This window comes from Crocodylus porosus, unplaced genomic scaffold, assembly GCF_001723895.1.
Source record: "Crocodylus porosus isolate Cpor-Errol unplaced genomic scaffold, CroPor_comp1, whole genome shotgun sequence".
Classification (NCBI taxonomy): domain Eukaryota; kingdom Metazoa; phylum Chordata; order Crocodylia; family Crocodylidae; genus Crocodylus; species Crocodylus porosus.
The window spans coordinates 105241079-105267586 of NW_017728931.1; the positions used below are offsets into that span (position 1 = coordinate 105241079).

The 26508-nt window shown below is 40.9% G+C and overlaps 2 protein-coding genes across 2 annotated transcripts in view; both read left to right on the forward strand.

The window, feature by feature from the left end:
* The first annotated feature begins 6972 nt into the window (after positions 1-6972).
* LOC109315652 (hyaluronidase-1-like) lies at positions 6973-20455 on the forward strand. The gene is made up of 3 exons (XM_019543454.1): positions 6973-7925; positions 17742-17831; positions 19514-20455. The coding sequence occupies exons 1-3, from the start codon at positions 7005-7007 to the stop codon at positions 19913-19915; spliced, it is 1413 nt and encodes a 470-aa protein (XP_019398999.1). The 5' UTR covers positions 6973-7004; the 3' UTR covers positions 19916-20455.
* A 1827-nt stretch (positions 20456-22282) lies between these two features.
* LOC109315653 (hyaluronidase-4-like) overlaps positions 22283-26508 on the forward strand; it is a 26480-nt gene continuing 22254 nt past the window's right edge. The window contains exon 1 of the mRNA XM_019543455.1: positions 22283-22525. Within this exon, the coding sequence (XP_019399000.1) occupies positions 22504-22525 (22 nt within the window). The 5' untranslated portion in view covers positions 22283-22503. The remainder of the gene's footprint in view (positions 22526-26508) is intronic.

The window sequence follows — 26508 nt, forward strand, 5'->3', positions numbered from 1 at the left end:
TTCTAAAAAGGTTTTGTAATGAATAAATAAGTTTTAAATGTAGACACCCACCCACACCCACACCTATATTTGACAGTATGATTTTACTCTATAAGAATTCCTGTTTTATAAATGTAGTAATTAGTGTATGACAAAATGGATAACTGAACTCTTTTTAATGTAACCAATGCCAGATGATAACACTACTTCTGAATTTCTTGTTTTGCATAAAAGTTCTTCCACCATAGAGAAATGAGTTATTAAAAGCTATACATCCACCTAATCATTGCTAATCTGTAATGTTTTCCAAAGGAGGTTATAGCAGATTTTAAGAATTTGAGAGAAACCAGAAGTAAACTGTACAGAGAGGTTCCTACAGATTGCCTGAGCAACTACTAACTTAAGTTCCTTTCCATAACTTACACTTTTTCTCTTGTTCCTTCTTTTAGAAAAGAATCAAATTTCAAAGGTAAAAGAGAGGATGTTATGTAACAGTTTAATAATAACTTTGAAAAAATAATTTAAAAATCATATAGCTAATAGCATAGCATATTTACTGGAGCTGAGGATAACATTTACTGGAGCTGAGGATGCAGGCCAAAAATGTACCAACTGTGGTCAAATCTTCAGTCTTCAGCACTGTTGATCCTTTCCTAAGCAATAAAATAATGTAAGACCAAAGGAAAAATACCAGAAGACACTCTTTGCTGGATTATTCAGTTTTACAGTAAGATATGTATACCGCCAAAGGTCTGCCTCAGCATTTCTTGTTTTATTGTTACTTTGATGTGTGATTCATGATACTATTTAAAATGACGTAAAAGGCTGTTAAAAAAGACATCTACCATGGGTTGGATCATAATTTTTAAAGTAATTTTAAAACAATGTCTAATTTGTTACATAAATCTCTTTGTTTCGAGAAACAAAATAATAAAAATATACAAGAAAGCATATAACACAACAACATTGGCAATTTCCATGCAATAATAATAGAATAAAGAAAATCATTTTCCTTCCACAGACTTATCTATTCATAAAAGTTGTACTTCTTTAACTATACTGTTAAAGTTAAAGAAGCATAAGTCCTCCAGCATGGATGCAGTTGGATCAGTAAAAATGTGCTTATACCAATATAACTTATTCCTGTGTGAGAAAAGGAATAACCTATGTTGACATAAGATACCATTGTATTGGTATAATTGTATTGACAGGAAGAGTTTTTATAAATATACTGTAAAGAACATTCCAGTAAAGTTTCTCCCTTTCTAAGATAGTTAAACAAGTACAAACTTTACGGGTGGGTCAGGCCTAGCTAGGAATTACATGCGAGGTGCTGACACATTCTAATGTAAAGGTATGTCTATACTAATGTGCGATTACATCCTGGATTTAGCCCAAGTGATTTCAAGCCAAGTGACCCTTCTTCTGGCAGTCCTTATTACAATGTCAGACACATGCTAAAACTTATATATATATCCATAGTAGGAGATGCATTTGGGCAGACTGAAATCACAATTATTGAAGGCACAATAAACAGAGTTTAATGTAGTGTAGACCAGATAGCAATATGTGTTAAGCAGGCCTTAAGGTGTAGGATCCCCATAATATTTTACTTCAGGTATTTGAATCTGTTTTAAAGTACATATGGTCTTTCCTACAGTGGCCTTCAGATTGTGATAACTAATGTGTGTGTTCTAACAACAAACCTTTAAAAACCACTTTCGACTAAGCCCAAAGCTACTTCTCTCTCTATTTCACTGCAAAGATATATGGTTAGAGGTTTAAAGAAACAATCTCCACATTTTCAGAGAAATTACGACGAAAAAAATGGAGCTCTCCTAAAGCAAGGCAGGTTCTTGAATGATAGGTATGAAATAATGTAATAAAATCATAGCAGACCAATTCTTACCTTCAGCATAAAGAACGTTAATTAAAATATACACTGGATGGCTTTATGATAAAGTTTCTATTGTTGTTGTCCTTTTGGCACAAAAGACCACAAGGGATCAAAATATGTAAGTGAAACAAATTCTTCCATCTCTTGAAAATAAATGGCAAGAGAAAATATGTTCATAAACGTGACCTTTTAGGGAGACGCAAAAACTTGAAGTTTAAGGACAATTAAAAACAAATATAATGAGATAAAAAACCAGAAATGCATTAATGTTACACTTATGGATTATGGTTTTTCAGAAAGTCAATAAGGAGACAGTGGAATATAACATGACAGATTATATCAGAAGGCTATTAAATGGCCAACACATAAATTAGTATGTGAAGTAGCTGCTCTAATGAGATGTACTAGAATACAAAGAACTTGGGATAATCAATAACGAAAAGAGAGAGGAGCAGACCAGAGTCGATCAGCTGGAAGAGGTCAAGGTAGATGAGTATATTAGCAGTGTACTAAAATACATTTTGTTAGTGTTTAAAGGGGAAGCTCAAGATATTTTAGGGGTTTACATTTTCTAAGATGTTATTTTTGATGTAGAAGTCCAACCTGCTTTTTCCTCTATTTCAGCTAATATCAACTGTTTGGAAATGCTATATTCAGGCACAATGGAAGTAAACGTCATTTAAAATTAGCAGAATATGCTTAAGAAAAGCAAACATTTATTTGCTCCTTTTTACTCAGACGGTGAAGAAAACTTGCACAGTGAGACGAACTTTGATTGACAAGTAGGAACTTTTATCAGTGATTACAAAAGAACTATGGATACTAATCATCCAGAAACCTCACCATTATAAATTTCATTACCAACATAAAGAGAAAACTGTATATACATTTTTGTTTTGAGGCAAAAACCTACTGAATCCAAAAGATTCTCATTAATTTCAAGGCTTTTTGGACCTGGACACTAACTGCTGTCTTTACAAAGAGCAGCTTTTGTTTTTAGAATATAGAGCAGAAAACATTTGAAAACAGGTTCTGTTTTGAGAAATATGTGCGTCCTTTGAAAGTTAAATTAACCATGACTGTGTCACTGAATGAAAAAACAGGAGAAACTGAATCAAGGTTGATAATGAGCTGCAAAATGGAATCGTTAATACCCATGCTCATTATAGAGATAGCAATTAAAGTAGTCCAATTAATTTTCACGTGTGAGACCAGCAAACTCATAGTCCAGATAAAGTGTAGTGGAGACAGTAATAAAAGACATTTTGTTTGTGTTTAGGAGACTATTTTGTGCATTTGTGAAACAGTAATTTTTCTCCAGTTTATCAATATCAAGGAAGAACTTTTTCTGTGTTTCTGGTTCACCTGGTCTCAAGATTGTATGGAAGTAAAAATATATTCCATAAAAATACAATTTGCAAAAACCAAAATGAAACAAACTTACTTTAGGTCTATATATCAAGACTGGTCCTTCTAGCACCACATAAAATGTTTTAGGAATCCTTATCCTGTTCATAAACAGGTATTACTCTTTAGAGACTTATGCTGAGCGACACTGAATGAACAATGACTGTCATCATGATATGCATAATTAAACTCAAAGGTATGCAATCTATGCTGACTGAGAACAGATGAGACCATCCTGAAGAAAGAGATAATTGCTTTTCTGAATGTTTCTGTGCAAGTAAAACCTTTTTCTATCTCGAAGTAAGAAGAAAGTTACAACCATATCAAGTTCTGAACCGTAAGCACTGTTACTCCGTCCTTTGTGGTGGTGTTTAAAGACTGTTGGATCAGGATCCCATTTGTAGACACCATGCAGAAAAACAACACCAGTACTACCCCTGCTTCAAAACAGTTCAGAGTTATGGCCAGTAGTAATGCTTTGTAGGTATGCTGGTATGCTACACTGACAAAATGCTCCTAGTGTGTGTGCATCTTGTATGAATAAAACTGTACTTTTGTTAGCATAGATTTTTTCAGGAAACTGCTTCCTCTGAGAAAAAAAAACTGTAAGAGGAAAAGCACCATGCCTTATCTTACCTTTGACCAATACAGCTTTGCTTGCGTACGATTCTGACAATTCACTACAGGTGAAGAGTCAGATGAAAACTGAGAGGTGAGATGCAGTTTTATGAGACCACACCTGAGCTTGAAAGTTGTTCTTCTAGTATAAAAATCTCATTTGTGGATGTGATTTTTATACTGATATAGCTTTACCAATGCAAACCCTCTTGTGGATACATTTATACTAATACAAGGGTACTTCATGCTTTTATAGCTTATCCCTTTCCCATACAGTAATAACTATCTTGGTATGAATCAGCTCTTTATTGATATCACTGCATCTGCACTAGGAGACTCAAATTTTGCACTGTGTGGGGTCTGGTAACCATGACTTTTTCCTGGTTCTCTCTGTGTGCGAGGATAGGAAATTCAGTAATCATTTTTTTCTTTTTCCCTTGTTGGTTTTCATTTGTTTGGTTTATCACTGCTATAGGAAATGGAAAAATGGTTGTTCAGATACTGGGATACAAACTGTGGAGCACTCCAGTTGCTGGAGTTGTAACAAGCTGTTACAAACTGTGGGGCACTCCAGCACCAATACAAAAAAACCAATACATTACTAATTTTGAATGTCAGCAGCACCTGAGCTTCAGTCTGCATCCAAGGATCTGTCTATACTGCTTATGCAGACAAAGCTGAGCTAGCTTTTAAATTACCTAGTATAGGTACTGGTAGCAATTTATCAGCAATTGCATGGGTTTCAGCCATAGCCTTGGCCACGCAGCTACATTTCTGTTAGTATTCAAGCTAGCTATTTTAAAGTTCTGTTGGGTGTTATAGGATCATAGAAAACTAGGGCTGAGTGGGACCTTAGAAGGTCATCTAGTCCAACCCCTGCTCAAAGCAGGACCACCCCCAACTAGATCATGTTTGCATGAGTTGCAGTGATACCTCTGGTTTATATGGTAAACATACACTGATGGTCCAGCTGATTACAGTTTAATGGATAAGGAAAGTCAAGATAAAGATTCTGGACAAGATTTAAGATAGGGGTAACATTCAAGTTATTGTCAAGGGCTGTGTATAGACAAAACGAGGGTTTACTTCACCCTAAATTGAAGCAGTGGGTTTTTAAAAACGCTGCTTCAAATTAGGGCAAAGTAAACCCCTGTGTCATGTACACCTATGTTGTACTTGCCTCTCTGGCAACAGGGAGGGGAGGGCAAACTGCCAGTGGGTGGAGCGATCCCTGGGCTGTGGGGAGGGGGGAGTTGGTGCTTCGCTGCGCGGCAGTGGCAGCCCCCCCAGGCTGCACCTGCCCTCAGGCACCTAGCTTAGGCGATCTCGGGAGGCACTGCAGCTGCGGAGGGGAGGATCGGGTCCCTGTGCAGCTCATGCAGGCAGGGAGGCTCTAGGGGGGAAAAAAAAGGATTAGGCTTGCCCCCACCTTTTTTTTTCCTTGGGTGGAGCCTACCTTTCCAGGCTGCTGCCAGGCTGCCTGCATGGGCTGCCTGCATAGACCCTGAGCTGCACGGAGCCCGTTGCTTTGCTGCATGGCTGTAGGGCAGCAGACTAAACTGTTATAGTTTGTTGTGCCCTGAAGTTATCTAAGGTGCATTACGACACCAAATGTGCTACAGTGACTGGAATTAATGCGCAATACATCACTGACGTGTGCAAACACCAACACCATTAAAACAGTGCAAAAGCATTTAACCTGCTTTAAAGTGTCATGCACACATGCCCCTCATTTCATCTATATACTCCCAAGTTGTAGCGCAAGTTATCTCTTGAGCTAAAAGTGCAGTGAACATAAGCATTTAGAAGCAGCCTTGCTTCCTTCACCCTGTGGTGGACAGTAAATTGGGCAGCTTAGAGTTGATCTTATGTGTTGGCTTTCCCTTTCCTCTTATTAAACAAGAAAGAAAAACTGCTGGGGGGGAGGGGACTGGGAAAAGGACAGGGGATGGGAAGGAGACTGGAAGCTTTCTGGGTCACAGAAGGCCAAGGGGATGGAATGAAGAAAAATAATAGAAGGCAAGGAATGTCAGCTAAAAACAGATGTCAGATTTCTCTTGGGATCCTATAAATATACAAGTCCATTAGCCCACGGTAAGTACCTGTGAAGTATCAGAACACTTTGTCCTGGGACAATAGCAGCTAATTTGACTTAATTGCATATGAGTAAACAACAGTCTTCAGGCCCAGATTAAACATGATGTCTGTTTGGTTTAAACACAGGCTAGATACAAACATTACACATAAACCAGTATAAAAGACTGGAAACCAGTATAACCCTGTGACAGAAACTCAGAGCATGCAGACCAGTTTAAAATGGTGCAACCCAGTCTAAGATAGACCTGGATGGATGTAGTATCAGATTTAATCAGTATAGGTTAGACTGGTTGATCACAATTCTGCACCAGATCTTCTCCCGACTCAACTTAGGTTGCTGTCCTTCAGCATCCTAGGATCCTTTGTGGATTCTTGCTGGGCAGATGGGCTAGCCTCAGCCTGTGCTTGTTTGCTCCAGTCATCCCTGCCTCTGTTCCTGGGCTGTTACAGAGCTGAGGCAGCAAAGCCTCTGCTTCCCAGCCCTACATTCTGACTGCTCCTGTCAGCTGGGTGGGGAAGGGGGAGGGCAGGTGAAGGGGGTGATGGAGCCCCCTGCCCCAGCCCTTGGCCCTATACCCAGTGCCATCCCAGATATGGGGGCAGGGAGTGAATGCCAGGGGAGCCTGGAGTTTTTGCTGCTGCAACCAAAGTAGTGGGTGCTCAGAGGCCACAAATTAACCTCTTGTGGCTACATACAGCCCATGGGCCATAAGTTGGAGAGCCCTAAGTGGTCTACAAGTAAGATTTCTCAAAGCATAAAACAGAATAGCAAGGCTGTTTCAGGCAGCATTTCAACCCACTTGTTTGGGGGGTATTTTGCTTTTGTTTTAATTTTCTCCTTTCTTATATCATGAATATGAAGCTAAAAAAAAGAAGCCCTAAATCAAAGCCATCTCTTTGCATGCTGTTTGCCCCTGGTGTGGCTATTGCTTTTTAACAAAATTGTCTCTACTTGTTTTTGTTTTCAAGGAAACCATCATATCATTCTCTGTGAAAACAACCTACTATGTGCAATTTGTGGATTAAATGGATAGCAATTACAATGCTGTTTATTATGACCAATGGTCAACTGCTCAAGCAAGCAAAAGCCCCACTGTTACTCCATAAGCCTTTCATTGTTGTTTGGAATGCACCTACAGAACAGTGCAGGCTCCGGTACAAGGTGGACTTAGACCTCAGCGTTTTTGACATTGCTTCAAACACTAATGAGACTTTGAGTGGATCCAATGTGACAATCTTTTATCACACTCATCTGGGGCATTACCCCTTTTACTCTGACAATGGATATCCTGTCAATGGAGGGGTGCCACAAAATGAAAGCCTTATAAAACACCTTAACAAAGCTAAGTCTGACATTGACTATTCCATACCCATGAAGAAATTCCAAGGCCTTGCAGTCATTGACTGGGAAAACTGGAGACCCCAATGGGATAGGAATTGGGGTAATAAAACCATTTATAGAAATAAGTCTCTCGAACTAGTTAGGAGGCACCATCCTCAGTGGTCAGAGGACAAACTTAGGAAAGTTGCTAAGGAGGAATTTGAGAATGCTGGCAAGAGTTTTATGAACAACACTATTCTTCTGGCTGAACATATGAGACCAAATGGTCTCTGGGGCTACTATCTTTACCCAGACTGCTACAATTATGATTACAAGGAACATCCACAAGCATACACAGGAAAATGCCCAGACATTGAATCTGCCCGCAATGATCTCCTGATTTGGTTATGGAAAGAAAGTACTGCTCTCTATCCTTCCATTTACCTGGATTATATATTGAAGTCAAGTCCAAATGCTCTGAAATTTGTTCACTATCGGGTTAAGGAAGCAATCCGTATTGCCTCAATTGCTAGAAAAGACTACATATTGCCTGTTTTTGTTTACTCCAGACCATTTTATGCCTATACTTTCTATGTGTTGACAGAGGTAAGCAGATAGATAGAAAAATCTAAATAGCTAGGCAGTTCCTTGGAAAAGCTACTTTCTCAAATTTCTCTTCATAGTTACAGCTGCAATTGTGTTTGATATCTAGAACAGCACTTTTAAAGAAAAGTACTGCAGTATGATACAAAGCACTGTAGCTTCCAATAATGAGTCCATGCTCTTTGTGTCTGTTTCTGTAGAATAATGACATATTTTTGATGAGGGTAATTTAGAAGAAAGTAGAGAGAAATTGTTTCCTCAGGGAAGTAATTCATTCAGATATTTTAATTTTTCAGTACAGCTGTGAAATGGAGTTGACAAATCTTTGTGAAGTTTGAAACTAATTAGTACAATAGGAAGATAAACTTTCATGAAAAAGAAATCTCAGGGCTTATTTATCTTCCTCACATGGAAATTCACTTAGCACAGAAGTAAGCTAGTCAAATAAATTGGTCTCAACTAAGCATTGTCTGGGATTTCTAGCTCCTACATGAGGAAACTCCCACTGTACAGAATAGGACGGCAGACACCTTTGGAGGTAGCAAGCATCTCTTGGCTGTCTGGCTTTTTGTAATTATTATGATCTAGTACGTGGGTTTTGTTTTTTTTACTTGTTTTGAAGTTTTACTTTACTGAAATTAAATTGTTGTGTCATATAATGCCTCTTCACCCAGTAATAATGAATGGAAATATTAAAAAAAATGCAATATATAGGGAGGTTACAACATAAGCAGCACAGATATATACACAAATACCAATGGCTTCTGATAATATCATGGAAAGTATGATCCATGGCCTTGACTCAGTCTATGCAAGTGGCAAGGAACACGTAATCCATGACTGTTTGCTGTCTTAGACACCTGTTCTAGCCTGAGTGTAGAAAGGTTTGGTGGGGATCTAGTAGCAGGCAGGAAGCTCATGCAAATATATCCCCTCCTGCCACAGTCTTTATGGATGTGGATTCTTTGCCACCCTCCTGGATCATGGATGGCAGCAGTGTACCACGAAGTGCTGCACAAAAAGACTCCAAGACTCTTGCAGTCAAAAAATAAATTACAACATGGTCAGGGGGCTGGGGTAGTGGTGATCAGTCAGTGTTGTATTCTTCACCTCTAAGCTGTCATCAAGGCCTGTGCATAGTCAGTCCCATAGGCTTCAGGCTGCTCCTGGCTAACCACGCATGTTTAGATCTGTTAGTAGGAAATCTTGGCTGGACTCAAGCATATCCCTGCACTCTCAGAGGATTTTAAGTCAGAAACTGATCAAAGCCACAGTTTCAGAAGCATTCATTAATTTGAGGCCCCAGGTTTTTTGTCTTTGCAACCCAAGTCTCTTTGATTTTCAGGTGGTGAGGACTCACTTTAAAGGGAACTGCAAATCCTCAATATCTTCAAAAACTGGGACTCAAAGGAATGATATATTTTGCCATTGATTTCAGTGGAGTCAGGATTCCATTTAAAGATGCTTCACTTGAGAATTCAAAATGCACACATAGTTGGTGAATATTACTGAAAACAACAGGTATAAATAGTTATGGTGGTTATAAGTGACAGGCTCTTTGTAAATGTATGCAAACCCCTGTCTTAATATGGAAATATCATTGGCATTGCCTAAAACCCTGCAATATAGTTTGCCACTTCAGTGTACTTTATGCACACCTTGAACATTTAAAGCTATCTAAATCTCATTTTTAACCTGAACTAGCTTCCAAGCTTCATAATAGTCATACAGTAGTCATTATTTAAAATAATATTTTCTTCTATGTTACCCTCTTTACCTTCAGGTCTACATTTCAGTCAATTAGTGTATGTATCTTTTTATACCTGGATGCTTTAGAGATCTCTTTAAAACTTTCAGCAGATATATGTCAGGTCCATCCACAACAGAAGAACTATAGGCATTTCAGTAACTTCACTATCAGCACTGCTCTGGTAGCAGACCAAACAGTGACTTGTGTTTTTCAGGCCTCTGACAGTTGTTATACTTAAGATATGATTAACTGATTGGGTGTCCCAGCTAGGAGAATGCACTGGAGCCCTTGATGTGGCAAGAAACATGTGTGCCACAGCAGGAGGTGCGATTGTTGGGATTGTGCATCAGATCCTGTGGTGCCTTCAATATAATATCTGTCATTAGCCACAGATAAGTTACCTCTGCAGATACCCTTTTCCCTGGGAAGCACTCTCTCTTTTTGTGGAGCACACTGCCTCTCTATGTGAACTTAAACATCTTATCTGAGCAGCAGCTACTTTTACTTTCCAGCCATCTGCTTGCCCGCTCCTTTCCACTTGTTTCAAGGGGGGAGTGGTAGCGCCTGAATTTTCTCCCTATAGTCCTAATCTGCCAGACTGCACGTGGGAGTTACAAGGACTTTACTGCATGGGAACCCTGAGTTGCCAAATCCTTATTCAGCAGCTCAGGGTTCCCATGTAGTATTTCACAGCCCCCCACCCCCTGGCTTAGTTGGCTAACATTGTATGGTATGTAACCTAGTCGTGTTCCACTCCTCTCCCCCACCCCTCGATTGTTAGTCCCTCGCTCGGGCGCTTTGTATTTCCATCTCAACTTTGTCATCTTTTTCCTGGATTCCCCATCCAAAACATCTACTAATAAAAGTCCTTGTTAAGACAATTTAGCCCTATAAAAATACAGCTTGCATTTGCTGTCTGACACAATATGACATTGTGGGCGCATCCCCATACAGAGGGGCATGTGGTTGCCATGGCAAAAATAGCAGTGGCACAAATGTGGGGTTGATGTGAGGCAAATTGTTCCAGGTGGGGTAGGGCCAGCACCTGTGCTGGCCCCAGAAGCCTTACCTGGGATCTTTGGGGCCTTCTGGGGCATCAGCAGTGGTAATCCGGCTGCTTGGAGCCTGGCCAGTAGCCAGAGCATGGCCCTGACTGTCCAGGCTCTGGTTTCCAGCAGTGCATGCTGCTGCCACATGCACCACACCACTTTTTTTAGTGGCTTTTTTTTAGTGGGATCTCCCTTTGTCAAATTTAGCAGTGCAGCAATGCACTGTGTGTGGTTTGCAGTGCTTCAAACTGTATTGAGGAGCCACAAACCTCATGTATGTGCTAGTGGGGATGCACCCTGTATGTCTGCCTTAATCTGTACAATACCATAGATACAGCAGAGGTCACTCACTGAGAAAGAAACAGTGAAACAAAAACTGTGGGGAAGGGAGATGTTGTCCTGAGAGAGAACTGAACCTTCAGCAGCCCTTCATCAAGTCAGAAGGCTCAGGTTCAAAATGTCGTTGCAGCTGTGTTGCCCATACTCCATGACTCAAAGTGCACTGATTGCCTTTAGAACTGGATTCATTGCAAAATAAGGTAGCTGAGAACTCTTGCTTGCATTTTCTTTGCAAATCACTTGCAAACTGAACCTAGTTCATTTATGGGTTATTTAGAAACTGCCCACCTAAACTGTTCATTACTTATGAGATGTGATCAGTCATTTAAGTTGTATGCTAACATCCCTGCTCCCTGCCTAGATGACTGAGATTATTAATAAAGCAGAATGACAAATAACAAATGAGACTAATGAATAACAACTGCTCTTTTCCTTGTTCTCATGCTAAAGCATGTATTTGTGCAAAGACCATTGCCCTTGAGCAGAGCCAAGCTGGTACAAATGGTCCCAAATGCAGAACAAGATGAGATATAACCAGGATGGAAAAGAATGACTTCTTGGAATTTGATTCACAAACGTTTGTTTTGCAGAATGTGACTTCTCTTAATTGCAGTCCATTTCCTTTCACACTGATGTTTCCAAAAGATTAAAAATCTTCCTTCCATTATTTAATATACAAGAACATTTCACAGCTGATGAGGGGGCAGAAGGAATATAGGTAGGAGAGGTATGGATTCTCCATACCTCCCCTCCATGGGCATAGTCCAGTACACAAGAATCTGAAGCACCACTTTATTCCAAGGTTGGAAAAGTGTCTTGAACATGAGAAGTGAAAGGAAGAAACCAGGGGAGTGGAGATTCCCTGACACTGGGGAGCATTTAACATCAGTTGAGTCACAGAGGTTCCCCTGAGTAGCTGGAAGATAAGACAAAATCAAAAACCATTACAAAATGGAGTGTTTATTTTTAACATTGTCTCTTTATTTTACATAGCTCTTGTAGGGATTGGGGTAGGCAAATATCCCATCTTCTTATTTATCTACTGGCATAGCCTTTGTATCTGGGCATCTCCCAATCTTCCAAGCTTCTCATCAGTTATTTGGAAGATGGGATGAAGTGCAGCCTCAGCAAGTTTGCATAGGACACCAAGGTGTGGGGAGCAGTAGATACACCGGAGGGTAGGGCTAGAATTCAGAGATAACTTGACAGATTGGAGCACTGAAACAAAAGGAATCTCATGAAGTTCAATAAGGACACTTGCAAAGTCCTGCACTTAGGACAGAACAATCCCATGTACTGTGGCCAACTGGCTAAGCAGCAGCTCTTCAGAAAAGGAGCTGAGGATTACAGTAGCCAATAAACTGAATGTGAGCCAACAGTTTGTCCTTGTTACAAAGAAGGCTAATGGTAGACTGGGCTGCATTGATACAGGTTTGGCCAGCAGATCATTCTCCTCTATTTGACACTGTTGAGGCCACATCTGGAGTACTGTGTCCAGTTTTGCTCCCCGCCCCCCCCTAACTACAGAAAGGATGTGGACAAATTAGAGAGAGTCCAGTGGGCAACAAAAATAGTTAGGGGGGGTGAGGGCACGTGATTTCTGAGGAGAGGCTGAGGGAACTGGGCTAATTTAGTCTAGAGCAGAGAAGATTGAGGGGGCATTTAATAACAGCCTTCAAGTACCTTGAAAGGTGGTTACAAAGAGAAAGGAGTTACACTCTTCTCAATGGTGGCAGATGACATATCAAGGAGCAATGGTCTTGGGTGTCAGCAAGGGAAGTTTAGGTTAGATATTAGGAGAAGCTTTCTCATTAGGAGGGTAGTGTAGCACTGGAACAGGCTACCCAGACAGGTTATGAAATCTCCATCCTTGGAGGTTTTTAAGACCCAGGTAGACAGAGCCTTGGCTAGGATTATCTAGTTGGGATGGTCCTACTTTGAGCAAGGGGTTGGACTAGATGACCTTCTGAGGTCCCTTCTAACCACAATTTTCTATGATAATCTTTTATTGTCAGACATCCCTAGGAGGTAAGGAAGTAAAATGATGTAAGGAACAGAAAGACTAAGGCCCGAATTCACAAAGGGACTCAGGTATTACAGCACCTAAGTTTTCTCATTGGAGTGGGATTCATAGCCCTGTGCTGGGTGCCTAAGCTCCCATATACTGTGCATGAGGAGATTTTAGTGACCCAGAATGGGATGCACAAGAGCTAGTATGCTAAGCAGAGAGCAACCTAAACCAGCCACTAGCTGAGAATAAGGATGTACCGTGTCACGCTGATGTCCGATTGCAGCGCAAGGGACTGGAACGGAGGGGTTAGAAGGGCCGGTTAGCTCTCTATGGGACGGTTAACACGAGTCCAGCTCACGTCGCCTGAAGAGACTGGAGGTGAGGTGATAGTCATGGAGGCGGAGAGTAGTTGAAGGTAGAGGTTTATTTACTCACAGTGAACATTGTGGAGAGAAACGAGATGCAGAGAAGTAGGCTGCTAATCATGTCGGGGCCAGCAGTGGCAGTGTTCGGAGGTTGCTAATCGTGAACGGGAGGTGGAAGCTAGGTGATCAGGCTAGCGTCCCTTGTGATAATGGAAGCGGGTGATGAACGACCTCGCTTGGGTGCGGCTGTGCGCTCCCTTATATCACTCAGGTGACGCGCTCAATGGTGAGCTGGCTGTTTTCACCTCTCACCTCTCAGGGTTCTGTGTCCCAGCCTTATTTGGCGTTGCAAACTAGCTGACCTCACCTATGTTGGTGGCACTCTGATAACGAAAGTAATAGTATGGCAGCGTTTGTTTTACTCTTTTGTGATGGTTGCGGGGAAGAAGGGCGAGGCTCGCCATCTTGGTGCCTCACGCATCGATGCCACCATTATGGTGTGCGTGTGACATACTGGCGGTATGCCCCATTCCATAAGTACCACCTTTCACTTTTTATTCCAAGTCCTAAACCTTTCCCTTGGGCCAAAGAGAGAGGATAAGCTAATGAGCATGACTCTGTGGCCTGGCACTTAGGACCCTCACCTGGGAAGGGGAAAGACCTGCCCCAAAGCTTTTATTACTATAATTATATAACGACCTCTTATTGTCCTCAGCAAAACTTCAGAAGGTGAGAGAGTAAGTGCTCCTTTTCCATGTCTGGAGGAGCTGGGTGCCAGGACACAGCAGGAGCAGCAACCCTGCATCACCTGGCTCTAGAAACTAAGCTAGAAAAGTCTTGTCTTACCTGCTCCAGGGACTTAAAGACCCTTGCTGCCTCTACCATCTCCCTGCACCTGGCTCCTCTAGCTGGGTGCCACAGGGCTGCTCCAGCTCGGCTCCTATGGCTCGGATGTGCAGGGCTGCTCCAGATGAAACAGACTCTGGGGCACAGGGCATCATTCCAGAGCCTCCCCTAATTTGTCACCTGAGGCTGGTGCCTTTCTTTCCCCTTGCCAAGTTATGCTTCTGGTTACTGAATAAAAGGCAAGTGGGTCAGTACTTCACACGGAGGCAACGGTAGCTCATGCCATCACCACAAGGGCAGCAGCTTCTGTATGAGGAGGTAAGTACTCGCTTCCCTTGTCTTCCTTCTCTGCCCACCCTGAACTACCCTCACAGCTGCTCAGGAGACCTTTGTTCCTGGGGTACTTGAAAGTAGTTGTTGGGGCATCCTGAGAGCAGCTTCACGGCTGCGTTTCTGGGTTTGGTGCACGTAAGTGGGGCCAGCTCAGCAGCACTGGAAGTGCAGTGTAGACATCCTACATGGTATCAAGCTGCTTGATACTGAGATACCTCTGGGCATGCACAGGAGCAGAGCTCTAACTGTATTAGAAATTTAAAACTTGCGTGTCTACAGACTACATCTATATACAGTTAGTTAGAGGATCTGGAGGATCACACTCTTGGACCTGGGTGCCTCAGTTCTGCATAAATCCTTTGGGGAGGTGGATCTAAAGGTATAGTTACTTCTGCCAGACATTTCCAGTCATGTTCTGTGTAGCCACTCTCTTGGTGTGCCCCAGACCCAGAAATATACCAGTGAGGCAACTCAGGGGTACTCTCTCTGTGGCTGGCAGTTCTGTGTATGAAGTATTAGCACCATACTAATGGGTGAATGGGGAGAATGGGGGACCAGAATTATAGTCTCCAGGGAGCCTGCACTGCCACAGCAGCGATCCATGGTCAGTACCTTGCACTGAGGCAGCAGGAACCCATGCCATGCAGAAGCTACTGCCCTCACGGTGATAAGGAGGTAAGCACTCGCTTCGTTCCTTCTCCTTCTCTGCCCACCCTGCCCCACCCACATTTTAAGTTATACCTCTGATATGGAGCCTGTCGGGGAGCAGACGAGTAGGGGAGCTCAGGGATTTCCTAGCTTACAAAGCTGGCACAGTGTAGACGTGTCCTAAGTCATTGCCTCAAGGTTACCCAGGAAGTCTATGACAAGAAATGAAACAGGACTCACTATCCAGTGCCGTGCTGCTACACCAGACTTACTTAGAAGTCCTTTCTGACTATTTTTCATTCATATGTGTTTTGTGTAGATTCATCTTTGTTTTGTCAGAGTGAAACGAGATCCCCTACTTGTCAATGAAGTCTGAGTTGTGTGGAGTGCTAATTTACTCTACCATCCTGTAGCTCATGTTGAGAGACACAGTCCAGACTTCGCATTGTTATAATCTTTATACAGTTCTTCACACATGAAAAGGCCTATAGATCGCTCATTACCAAAAGTTTCAGGTATATTATAAATTCACTCAGCTTTGATCTTTAATTCAAACACATTTACTGCTAAAATAAATCCAGCAGGGGAAAAAAATTGCCATTTCCTGACTTGAAAGTAACATGGGCAGCATACTGTACCCTATTTTTTTTTAAAGAAATCAGTGAACTATATGCTTTTAGGTGTAATGACCTTCTCTCAAGAACTGCTTGGGTGATCAGCAGTGCTAGGAACTGCAGGTGAGCCCAATTATACCTCAGAATACTGTGAGTACTATGCAGAAAACCAGCAGGCAAACCTATCCTTTAATATAGCTTAAAGGTTTCAAATATTATTTTTTCTGACCTTTAGTTAAAGGTTGCAGCCACCACTTGTTTGTCCTCATATTCTCCTCCAGTAATTCAGCTCACTTCCCTGAAATATTGATCTGCCTCTTGGACAATTAACACTTCAGACATAGGAATTCCTCACAGTATACTTTGTAAACCGTGTACATTTAGATTGCCTTGATAATATTTTAATAATAAATACTTTTCATAATAATAACCATAGGCATCACCTTTTGTCTACCACAGAGAATCAGCGATCCTGTGAAATGTACTTATTTTTTATAACATAGTTGTAGGTTCTTGCGAAAAGAAATACAACAGCCAGTGTCTAGCCTCAGAGGATAGTGAGCAGGGGAACCAACTTTCCCAACTGACTCAGTTAAGGCATCTGCTAGGTTTTTAGGGAAAGAAGAATGCTATCTGCTGTGGCTGATTCTGTTAATTTATTCCTACCTTCCCTGCTTCTGCTAAGGGTAGGAATTTACTGGAGGCTCTGGTTCACCCGAGCAAATCTTTTTTTATTTTATTTTATTTTCTGTCTTGATAATGGCTCCCCAGACTCTTTTCCTGCTGTTACAGAAGATCCACTGTGGGTCTGCCTGCACTTCAAGCACTCAAGCTCAGAGATTTTTTTTTGCCTTAGCAGTACTCTATAGTGAGCCATAGCCCAACTATTCCTTGGCTTATGGTTCAGTTCTTAACTGGCTTAGCTCCAGGCATAGTGCTTGTGCATTCTGCAGATGCCTGGAAGGTCTGCTTCTGAAAAGTTGCTGCTGTTATTGCCTTTCTTCCTCCCTTTCTTTTTTTTTTTTAAAGAAAGAGAAAAAAAAAAGTTTTTGTTTTGTTTCTGTTTTACTCCCCTCTGTTTTCCCCTTTTTTCAGGCCTTGGCACTTGTCTAGTCTTAGATCACCACTTTTTCTGTCAACGCCAGATTCAATGCAAGACTTTCATTCTGACAGGAAGCAGTCTTATTTGTGCTGCTGTGTCCACACCGCTGGGTGCTATACCTCTTTAATTGAATTGGTACAATTAAAGTGGCACAACTTGGGTTTGCAGACAAGGTCTGAGAGTTGCAGATGATCAGTGCCTGTTCTGGTCAAATCACTTGTGCAAAAAGTAACAGTCATGTACAATAATTATCCAAAGCATTTCTGCTTAACATTGTCACAGCCACTTATGGGCTGTTGAAGGAACTTGTAAATATACATTAACATCTATTGCAAAGTACATTTAGTTGTGCATACAGACAGGATTGCTCTTTAGATAGTTAAACTGGCTTCTCTTCCTAGAACTTGTGACATACTTTTGGAATGGATTGTCCAAAACACTTCAGGGAGTCTCTGCCTATTTTTACTATGATCTGTTATTTGTATTAGAGTAACAACTATGATCCTTTGTTATGGAGCAGAACCATATTATGTTTGGTACTGTACAAACAAAGCAGAGGAAGTAATTCCTTTCCTCAAGCAACTTACAGTCTAAGTAAAGAGTTTACCATGGGGCTTTTTGAGTATGAACACTTTACGGTAGGATCCAACATTTCCTCTGAAAAAGCAGTGCTGAGGTGCTAGCATGTCCTTTGCTTATTTGTGTCCTTGGGTTTTGATTCTTTTTCAAGATCCATTTTTTTTTCCTTTTTCCATTTTTCAGATTGACCTGGTGAACACTATTGGTGAAAGTGCTGCTTTGGGAGCAGCAGGGGTTGTTCTTTGGGGAAGCATGCAATATGCCAGCTCAAAGGTAAGTGGGTTTGGTTTACTAGTGTTCAGTAGTGAAACGCTCTGTCCTTGACAAAATCCTCAGGATCTTTACCCTGCCCATCCCCAGTTCTATCATTTTTTACCTCTTACCCTCAAGGCCCACCCTGAGTATTGGCTGGAGGTGACTGCTTGCAATTCCTTTCAGGGCTTGTTAATGCCATATTGTAATTATCCAGAGAAGTCTCTTTCCTGTACTTCAGTCCAGAGATCACTTTCAAGAATCAAATGCTGATGTTGCCTATAGTAACACATAACACTAATACAAAGTTAAAAGAAAGATACAGCTGCTTGTCAGTCTTTCAAAATGTTATGTCATCCATTTTACAACGTTCTGTTTGCATAATATTTTTGTCAGTCTAGTCACAAGCCAAAAGTGTGTTTCTTTTGGCAGAGGTGAATCAGACTTTTCACAGGTCATAGATACAGTACTGTCTTCAATTTTGTGGCAAAGCCACAGGTTGAATACAGTGACAATGGATGCACACATAATTACAGGCATTGAGGCACCAAATGTCTGGATTCAGTTTTTGGCCTTTGGATTCTGTCTCAATGATCTAAAGCAGCGGTTTCCAAACGTTTTAGATCGCAGACCAGCAAACTGTGGACCAGAAGTGACCTTGGACTGGAAGTGACCAGCATACTGCGGGCTGGCAGCCAACCCTTTTTTATACTTATAAAAGGGTTGGCTGCCAGCCCACAGTATGCCGGTCAGTTCCAGTCGGCAGTTTGCCAGTCCATGGTTTACTGGTCCATGGTCACTTCGGACTGGCAGCCTACCCTCCTGCAGACCGGCACCAGGGATTGGGAATCTCTGGTCTAAAGGGAGGATGGAAGGTCTGGGAAGCCTCCGCTTCTCCATGTTTCTGTCTAGCCATACGTCTTGAAGCCTGGGGGACCTCTTCCATACAATATGATCCAGAAGAATTGATGGCTACCTACTACTATACAAGAAAAGTCCTGGTTCTTTTCCCAAGGCCTTGGGACTATTCTGAAATAGTTTTATGGCTCTTCCCTTCTGGAATTACAGAGGGTGACAGGAGGATATCCTATCTGTCTATGTAGGCATCTGCTCAGCCAGCACTCCTCGCTCTGAGGCAGAGGACAATCTCATTGGCTCTTAAGAGGCTTTAGAAATGTAGGAAACAGCAATTCCCACAGAATCTTATGCTACTTTTATTGGAGTAAATCAATGGGAGTTCTGCCACTAACTCATTGGAGGCTGCTGGTGCCCTGAATGAGTTTGGGACCTGATTCATAGTATGAGAATGCACTCAAAAGCTACTTTATCTGGTGTCTGCAACTTCACCATGAATTACTGAACTTTTCAATATGTTATTAATTTGCATGGGTTATGGCAATCAGCATGGGAACTGCTGGTACTAAATTGCCAATACTAAAGTGAGTCAGTATATGTTTTTAAACTCCCTTTAATTTTAAATTGTTCCTTTACAGCAACCTTTATGTTTGCTTTTGGGGTTTTTCTTGTTGTTTTGGTTTTTTTAATAGCAAATTTAGCCTGTGGTTACCAGGTACACAAAACAAACAAACGAAGATTATAATGGATGCCAACCTCTTGCTTTCATGTTAATAATCTACTAAAATAATGAAATTTGGATGTAATTGAGCTAGCTATTGAGTAACATGGCTTTTGATTTCCTGCAGGAGAGCTGTTCAACTGTGAAAAGATACATAGATGGTCCCTTAGGACACTATGTTATTAATGTGACCTCAGCTGCCAAACTCTGCAGTAAAGTTCTGTGCAAGAAAAATGGAAGATGTATCCGTAAGAACAGTGAATCTTCTGCTTATCTACACTTGTCACCCAACAGTTTTAAGATCAGAATCCACTATTCTGAAAAAGGTCCAAGATTTGTAGTCACTGGTAAACCTGGACCTCAAGACATAGAAGCCATGAAGCAGAGATTCATGTGCCAGTGTTACCAAGGCTGGACTGGGATATTTTGTGAACTACCCAATCAAAAGTTACTTGGCCATTTAGCTCAAGTAGCTAACTTCCTCTTACTTGGAGCTATGCAGATTTTTGTGCTTTTCATTGCACTCTAATATTTCCTGAAACAAGACAAGAAAGCAAGAAATAGTGTAACTGAGGTCTCTTCCCTTTCCTCAGATGGGAGATGCTATCCAGACTGTTGCTATGTCATCTTCCTTCTGTTTCATTCAAATCCCAGTGGGACTGCACCACATGTTAAGCAGGTTTCTACTACAGCTCTCTCCTAATTGGACAACTAGTGCGGCCCCTAGTTTTTCCAGTTAAAACTCCCGCTGATCCAACTACTGTATTGAGAAAAGTTGGGTCTGGACTTTAGGATATGGCCCTATAGGAGCAGAAAAGAAGAATACAATAACTATTAATTTTAGAGGATGGACAAATTGGATATCATGGCTTGTATAGCAGCTTTTACAGATGGGGTCTGAATGGTTCAGGGAATTGTGCATAGTATTATAAATGTATTTTTAAGTGTGTGACCAGCAGATTTTCTCAGGCGGTTTGGGCTGACATGTTAGTACAGTAAAGATTAAAATTTGCTGTGATTATTTGTCCTGTTGATTTAGCAGTTACTATTTTACTTGAATGTTACTGTCTGTAACTTCCATTGATCAATTCAAATTTTTCTAATAAAAAAAATATCCCTACTGCTTAGCACTCTATAAAATTCCTGTTGATGAGGAAACTCTCCTCACTTTCCTTTCCCCACCCCCAGCTGTTTGAAAAAGGGGAAAACTTACTGCTGGAAACCTTTACTGTCTCTCTACTCCTTCCAGAGAGGATGATGCTCTTTGGTGTGTCCCCTTTCTTTTTTCTCATGCACATGTATTTAGTAGGGCAGTTCTGTGACTGCTACTCCACTTGCTCATCACTGCATGAGGGATTGATGCAGCCCAACCTCACCTCACTGCTCCAAACATATCAGACCCTACCCTGCTGCACTGAGTCCTACCCTGCCCCATCACTGCCCCCAGGAATCCACTACACCCTGCACAGGCATGTCCCCATCATGCCCAAGCCCCCCTGGCCTCTCATCCCCCTCAAACCCCAATGAGTCCCCCCCTGCACTGAATGAAGAGATTAGCAGGAATCAAGTAGATAATAATGAGCCATGAAGTCAATTGAATCCCTCAGCTCTACCTGAATACAATTGCAACTGTCCCTGCTGGGCAATTTGTTTTAAAATTTCAGTGGAGTGAGAATCAAAGTGTGGTAAGACTGCACCCCCCGCCCTCCCCACCACCACCTCTGGGACCTGCTGCCGGATTCTCTCAAATACTAGATCCACGTGTTTTCCCTGTTACAGAAAGGAGAGAGAACATGAAGTATCCCATCTTCCAGTACTATCATAGGACCCCCAAGTTGCTGTCATGTCACTCCTTGTAGCTTAATCCCCTTTCAATGGAAATAGTGTAAATAGTTGCTGGTTAGTCTAACATCTATGAACTACTACAGCACCCTGATCATACCTTTAAAATATACATTTGTGGATGAATCTCCATGGTTGTGGAGCTGGTGATGGGAGATAAAAGTCTCCCAGCCCCCTACTCCTCAATTGTGATGGCAAAGCAGGGGTTGGGACATAATGATTTCCCAGGCCCTGCTCCCCGTTGTGATCTTGGAGAATGGGGCTTGGAGGTCCCTGCCTGGGCTTCTGTGGCAGAGCCCACCCTGGCAGTAGGAAGCTCCCAGGGACAGGGAGCCATCTCCCGTCTCCTGGTGGATGGCTGACTGGGAGCAGATTTTGCTCCCAGTCAGGTGTCTACAGGAGTGCTACTGGGCCATTACGAATCTTGAGTAAATTTGCTACTTGCATTTGCAGGTAGTAAATTTACTTGGGATTAAGGAAGTTTACTGCATAGTAAGTATGTTCACGTGTAGACATGCACGCTTACTTCTCAGTAAACTATGCTAATACGCAGTTAAATGGTCTTGTGTAGATGCATCCACTGGTTAGCATCTTACTCTAAGGACAGTCCCATCAGAATCAGTGAGACTGCCTTGAAGGGGAAGATGCTAGTCCAACTGAATAAGAGTGGCAGAATCTGGCCCTCTCCCAGGGCCTGTGCTTGGTGATGCATAAAATTGTGCTCAAGGAAAACATGTTACCTAAAACTTTACTCTGCGTATGATCAAATACAATTGTTCTGGGAGTTTGATTGTTTGACTTATTTCTGTTTTTACTATATCCTGTTATGTTTTCTCAAAGCATCAATTTTGTGACATCAGCAGAAAAAGAAATTAAAGATATGGGTCATACTTATAGCTGGTGTAAGCTATTATACTGAGTCACACCAGCTAAGGATCTAGCTCATAACAGGACTGCAGTGAGTATTTAAGTCTGAGAGAGGTAGTTAGCCATGTTTGACTGGTCAGGCAGAATGCAGGCTAGATACATACCTTATAAATTAACTCAAGTTCACAAGAACTTGTGCTCTCTCTCTATGTATATATCTTATTTGGTTCACCTCTAAGGTGCATATTTTAAGGCTGCAATAGCCAATTTAAACCAATATACTTAAGTTGGACTGACTTCAGTTAAATAGAATTTAGTGTTCTGACTCACCACTGTAATGACAAGTTGTGCTCAAAGGCAACAGTAAAGGTTTGCTTCTCAACTTTTACTATATACCAGGCAACTGGAATGGAGGAGGGCACATGTGAAGGTAAAAATCTTTTTTTTCCATTTGTAATTAAAAGAAAAACCTTTCAGAACTGTGTCTTGTGGGATTGAGTTAGAAGTCTTTACATTGTTTCATTTTCTTATATACTCTGTTTTAGTTTTTGTTTCTGTTCTGTGCCCAGAACTTCCGTGAAGTTAAAGTAAAGTTAATCATGCCTTACTTAAAATAATGTCCATTGAAAAACATTAGCTTCTTTTTTTAATTGTGTATCATTGTCATGGGTTTGCTTTTAGACTTGACATTTTTTACATTGTAAAACACCTACCTGACTTGTTTTCCTGAAGCATGAAGGGGTGGGAAAAATATAATAATTGTTATATGTTAAGTATCACTTAAATTACAGTGTTCATTTCAACAGATTTTGTTTGATGTGATAAAGTGTTTCTTCTATTTATACAGGTTTATAAGAACAACATACTTAATGAAACATATAAAAATGTTTTGGTAACATAAACAAGACTAGGTTAGAGCTAACATGCAATCTGCAATGGACAGTGTGTTGGATAGTTTACATAAAGTTTATATAAAATTTAAGAGGTCAGGTCTTTATCCAGGCAAAATATTTACTTTAGTCAGTGAGCCAGATCCTTGGTTGATGTAAATTGACTTAACGCCACTGAAATTTGTGGAGCCATGTCAATATGCAACAGGTGGCAGTTTGGTCCTATCTCCCTTTTCTTCTCAACTTTTTTGCATTGGTTTAAGTCACTGAATTTACATTTGTTTTACATCAGGTTAAGCAGGAACAGAATTAGGCTCGCTGTAAGTTGTGCCTGGATGTAAAGATCTTTAGGATTTGGCCATTAGAATGATAGGAAATATGGTGAGTGAAGTTCTGCTGTGTCTCACCTAGCTGATTTCTGTGGGTTTCCGCAGACAAAATATGGCCTGGAATTTTTGACTTAGCATTAGTATCATTTAGTGGAATTGAATACAAAAATGAATGTAACATACAGATCTGAGCCATATACACCTAAAGAACTTCCTTTTGTAAAGAAATATTTTATCACAGGAAAGAAAATAAGTTTTTTTATAGTTCTCTTTTACTATATTCAACCACAAATTAATCCCTAAGAGGCAATAGAGCACTGGAAGCATAACTATATATATATTTTTATACAAAGCTGTAACCATAATGTGGTTTATTATATGGAATTTAGCTACCATGCTTTCCAGGGGTGACCACAGAACTGCAGTTTCATGAGATGCTCAACCTGGTGGTTTGGTGCACAGAGCACTGCACAGGTGGCATTGCCCTTTAGGGGCAGTCAATCAATTCCAGTATAAAGAGGCGATCTGGAGAGACCTGAAGTAACTGTCCCACCTTCTGCTGTCAGTCCTTTTCTGGGGAGCTGTTTGCCCACAGAGACATTCTCAGGGAGCTGTTACTGCGCTTCAAGTGAAGGTTCACAGCTGTGACATATTTTTTATATTTCTGCCTGTCACAACCTAGCTTTTGGTGGTTTTGGTTATAAGTATCTATATACTTCTATCTCTGATGCCTATTAAATGCAGGCTAGAGTGTCAAAAGGCACAGAAGAACTGATTCAATATAAACCTAGTTTTAAAACCTAAACCATGCTCAGACAGAATTCTCTTTGAAGTTTGAGGCTGGTGAATTAATGTTTTGCCCTTTTTCATATACCTTTACCCTTGATGATTCTGGCTGGGTGTAGAGGCAAAATAGCTTTTCTTGCAGCAGTCCAACCTGCTAGAGGGTGTCTCTCACAGTTTATATTATCTCATTGTCACCACAAGGTGACTGCAGGTAGTGCATTAGCCCTCATATACCACCTCACTGATTTGTTTTTACAGAATCGCACCTCTGCTTTCTTGCTGTACTTCTGATCGAATTAGAGTTTGGGTGCTACTATAGCACAAAAACTAAACAGGAGGCAATGAAAATTTCACAAGCCAATCCAATTGCAGCTTGCATTGCAGCATTCATCTCAGGGTAACAGTGGGCCTTATTATGTGGTGTAACATAAATAAGTTAGGCACAGACTATATCAAGATATCATTTCACAGATTTCTCCTGAAACAGTAAAGTGTACCGCAAAATCTTGACATATCCACAGAAGGCTAGCACCACTATTGCAAACATAATTACAGTTACACATATTTGATCTCTTTGTATATGTCCATTTTAGCTGGATGAATTTTCTAGATCAGAAATATTAGAAAAAAAACAATTTAGTTTCCCTATTTTTCACTGCATTTAAGTGCAGGACTTAAGCCAGAAGAGTATTTGCTCTACAGTCTTATGCTTTTAAGTTGGTGAGTTTTTCTTTCACAGCCTCTTGAATAGTTTTCTATCTTCTTCATGACCTCAAAATCCATAAATGGAATAAAAATACTCTACCATTCATGAATATAAAGGGCCAGGTCATATTTTACACAATTTGCACAGCCACTATTTGTACACCGTGCATATCTGAAACTCCCACAGAGGGTGATCAAGTGACAGGAGGGATACATTTGTTCTTCTAGGTTTTTTTTCCAGTCTTGGAAACTCCCTCTCTTTCAGGTGAAATTTACTTCCAAGTCTTAACATTTGAATTATAATTAGGGTTATGTGATATGCATAAAATGCATAGTTCTTTCAGCCTACTACTGTTGGTTGTCTGCTCAGAGAAACTATTGAATGTTCAGTTGGTAGTGGAGCTGCAAGAGCAAGAAAGTTAAAATGGTCTATTAAGTCTTTTTTGAGCTCCAAGTCTTAACAATATCCCAGTGAGCAGAGCTGACCAGTTTGTTGTTTGAATTTAATAGTGGGATCAATTTTTATATTGCATGACCTTTCCTCTCCTTTGAGTCATTCCATTGTCAGTGAAAATTGTGGAGTATTGGGAAAAGGAGGGATTAAAGTGCGGGGGGGGAGAAAAAAAATCTAAAGTAAGTATACTTCAGAATAAAGTCAAGTGAATCAGATTAATTTATCATGAAATGTCCTGGCAGATAACCAATGTTTGTATAAAATATTAACTGTATTTCAAATAACAGTGTTAACAGTGGACTGATTTTTTTCATAGCACTTGATTATTTAGGGTGTAAATTTGAATTGCATTGCAAAAATATTGATTAATGAGACATATATATATGATTAATGAGACATTTATATATATATATAAAGTGTTTTGGCTTCAGAACTCTGATGTCATGAAGATGCAGCCACAGCCAGCACATTTTTGTTGACATTACAGGAAAAGTTGTTTCCTGTCAATCTGTGCCAGACTCAGAGTGGGAGTTTTTGCAACTACAGGTTACACTAAAAATACATTGGAAATGATAGCTCTTCACATTCTGAAGAATGACACAGCTTCTAGAAGAAAAAAATAGACATCTCAAAGGCAAAAATCCAGTCCTCTTCAAAAACCCAGTGTCAAGGATTGTTTAATAAGATTAAATGCAATGGATTATTTTTAAGAAAAAAAGTAACAACATTGTCAACTTTGCACATGCTGCAATAACTCCTTTCAGTAGCATTTGGAGATGATGTTAGGAGGGAGTGGGAACCTCCAGGTGCTGCTTTCTTACAATTTAGAAATAAGTCTGTTTTGTGTAATGAAAACTTCTGTTATCAACTTGCCACTGGCTGATTTGACTGTAGTTTAATGCTACTGAACATTTCATAGATTTCATAGACATTAGGACTGGAAGGAACCTTGGAAGATCGAGTCCATCCCCCTGCCCAAAGGGCAGGAAGTCAGCTGGGGTCATAGGATCCCAGCAAGATAAGCATCCAGTTTGCCCTTGAACGTGTTCAATGTAGGTGCTTGAACAACCTCCGATGGCAGGCTGTTCCAGACCTTGGGGGCTTGGACAGTAAAGAAATTCTTACTTATGTCCAGCCTGAAACAGTCTTGTAGTAGTTTATCACCGTTCGACCTCGCCATCCCTTGGGGCGCTCTGGTGAACAAACGTTCCCCCAGATCCTGGTGGTCACCCCTGATAAACTTATAGGT

What these genes read in the sequence shown, in the direction of transcription:
- LOC109315652 (XM_019543454.1), top strand. Translation starts at nt 7,005, where the DNA reads ATGTGCAATTTGTGGATTAAATGGATAGCAATTACAATGCTGTTTATT. An exon ending in CTTTCTATGTGTTGACAGAG is followed by an intron (nt 7,926 to 17,741) that starts GTAAGCAGATAG and finishes TCCATTTTTCAG; the next exon opens with ATTGACCTGGTGAACACTAT. An exon ending in TGCAATATGCCAGCTCAAAG is followed by an intron (nt 17,832 to 19,513) that starts GTAAGTGGGTTT and finishes GATTTCCTGCAG; the next exon opens with GAGAGCTGTTCAACTGTGAA.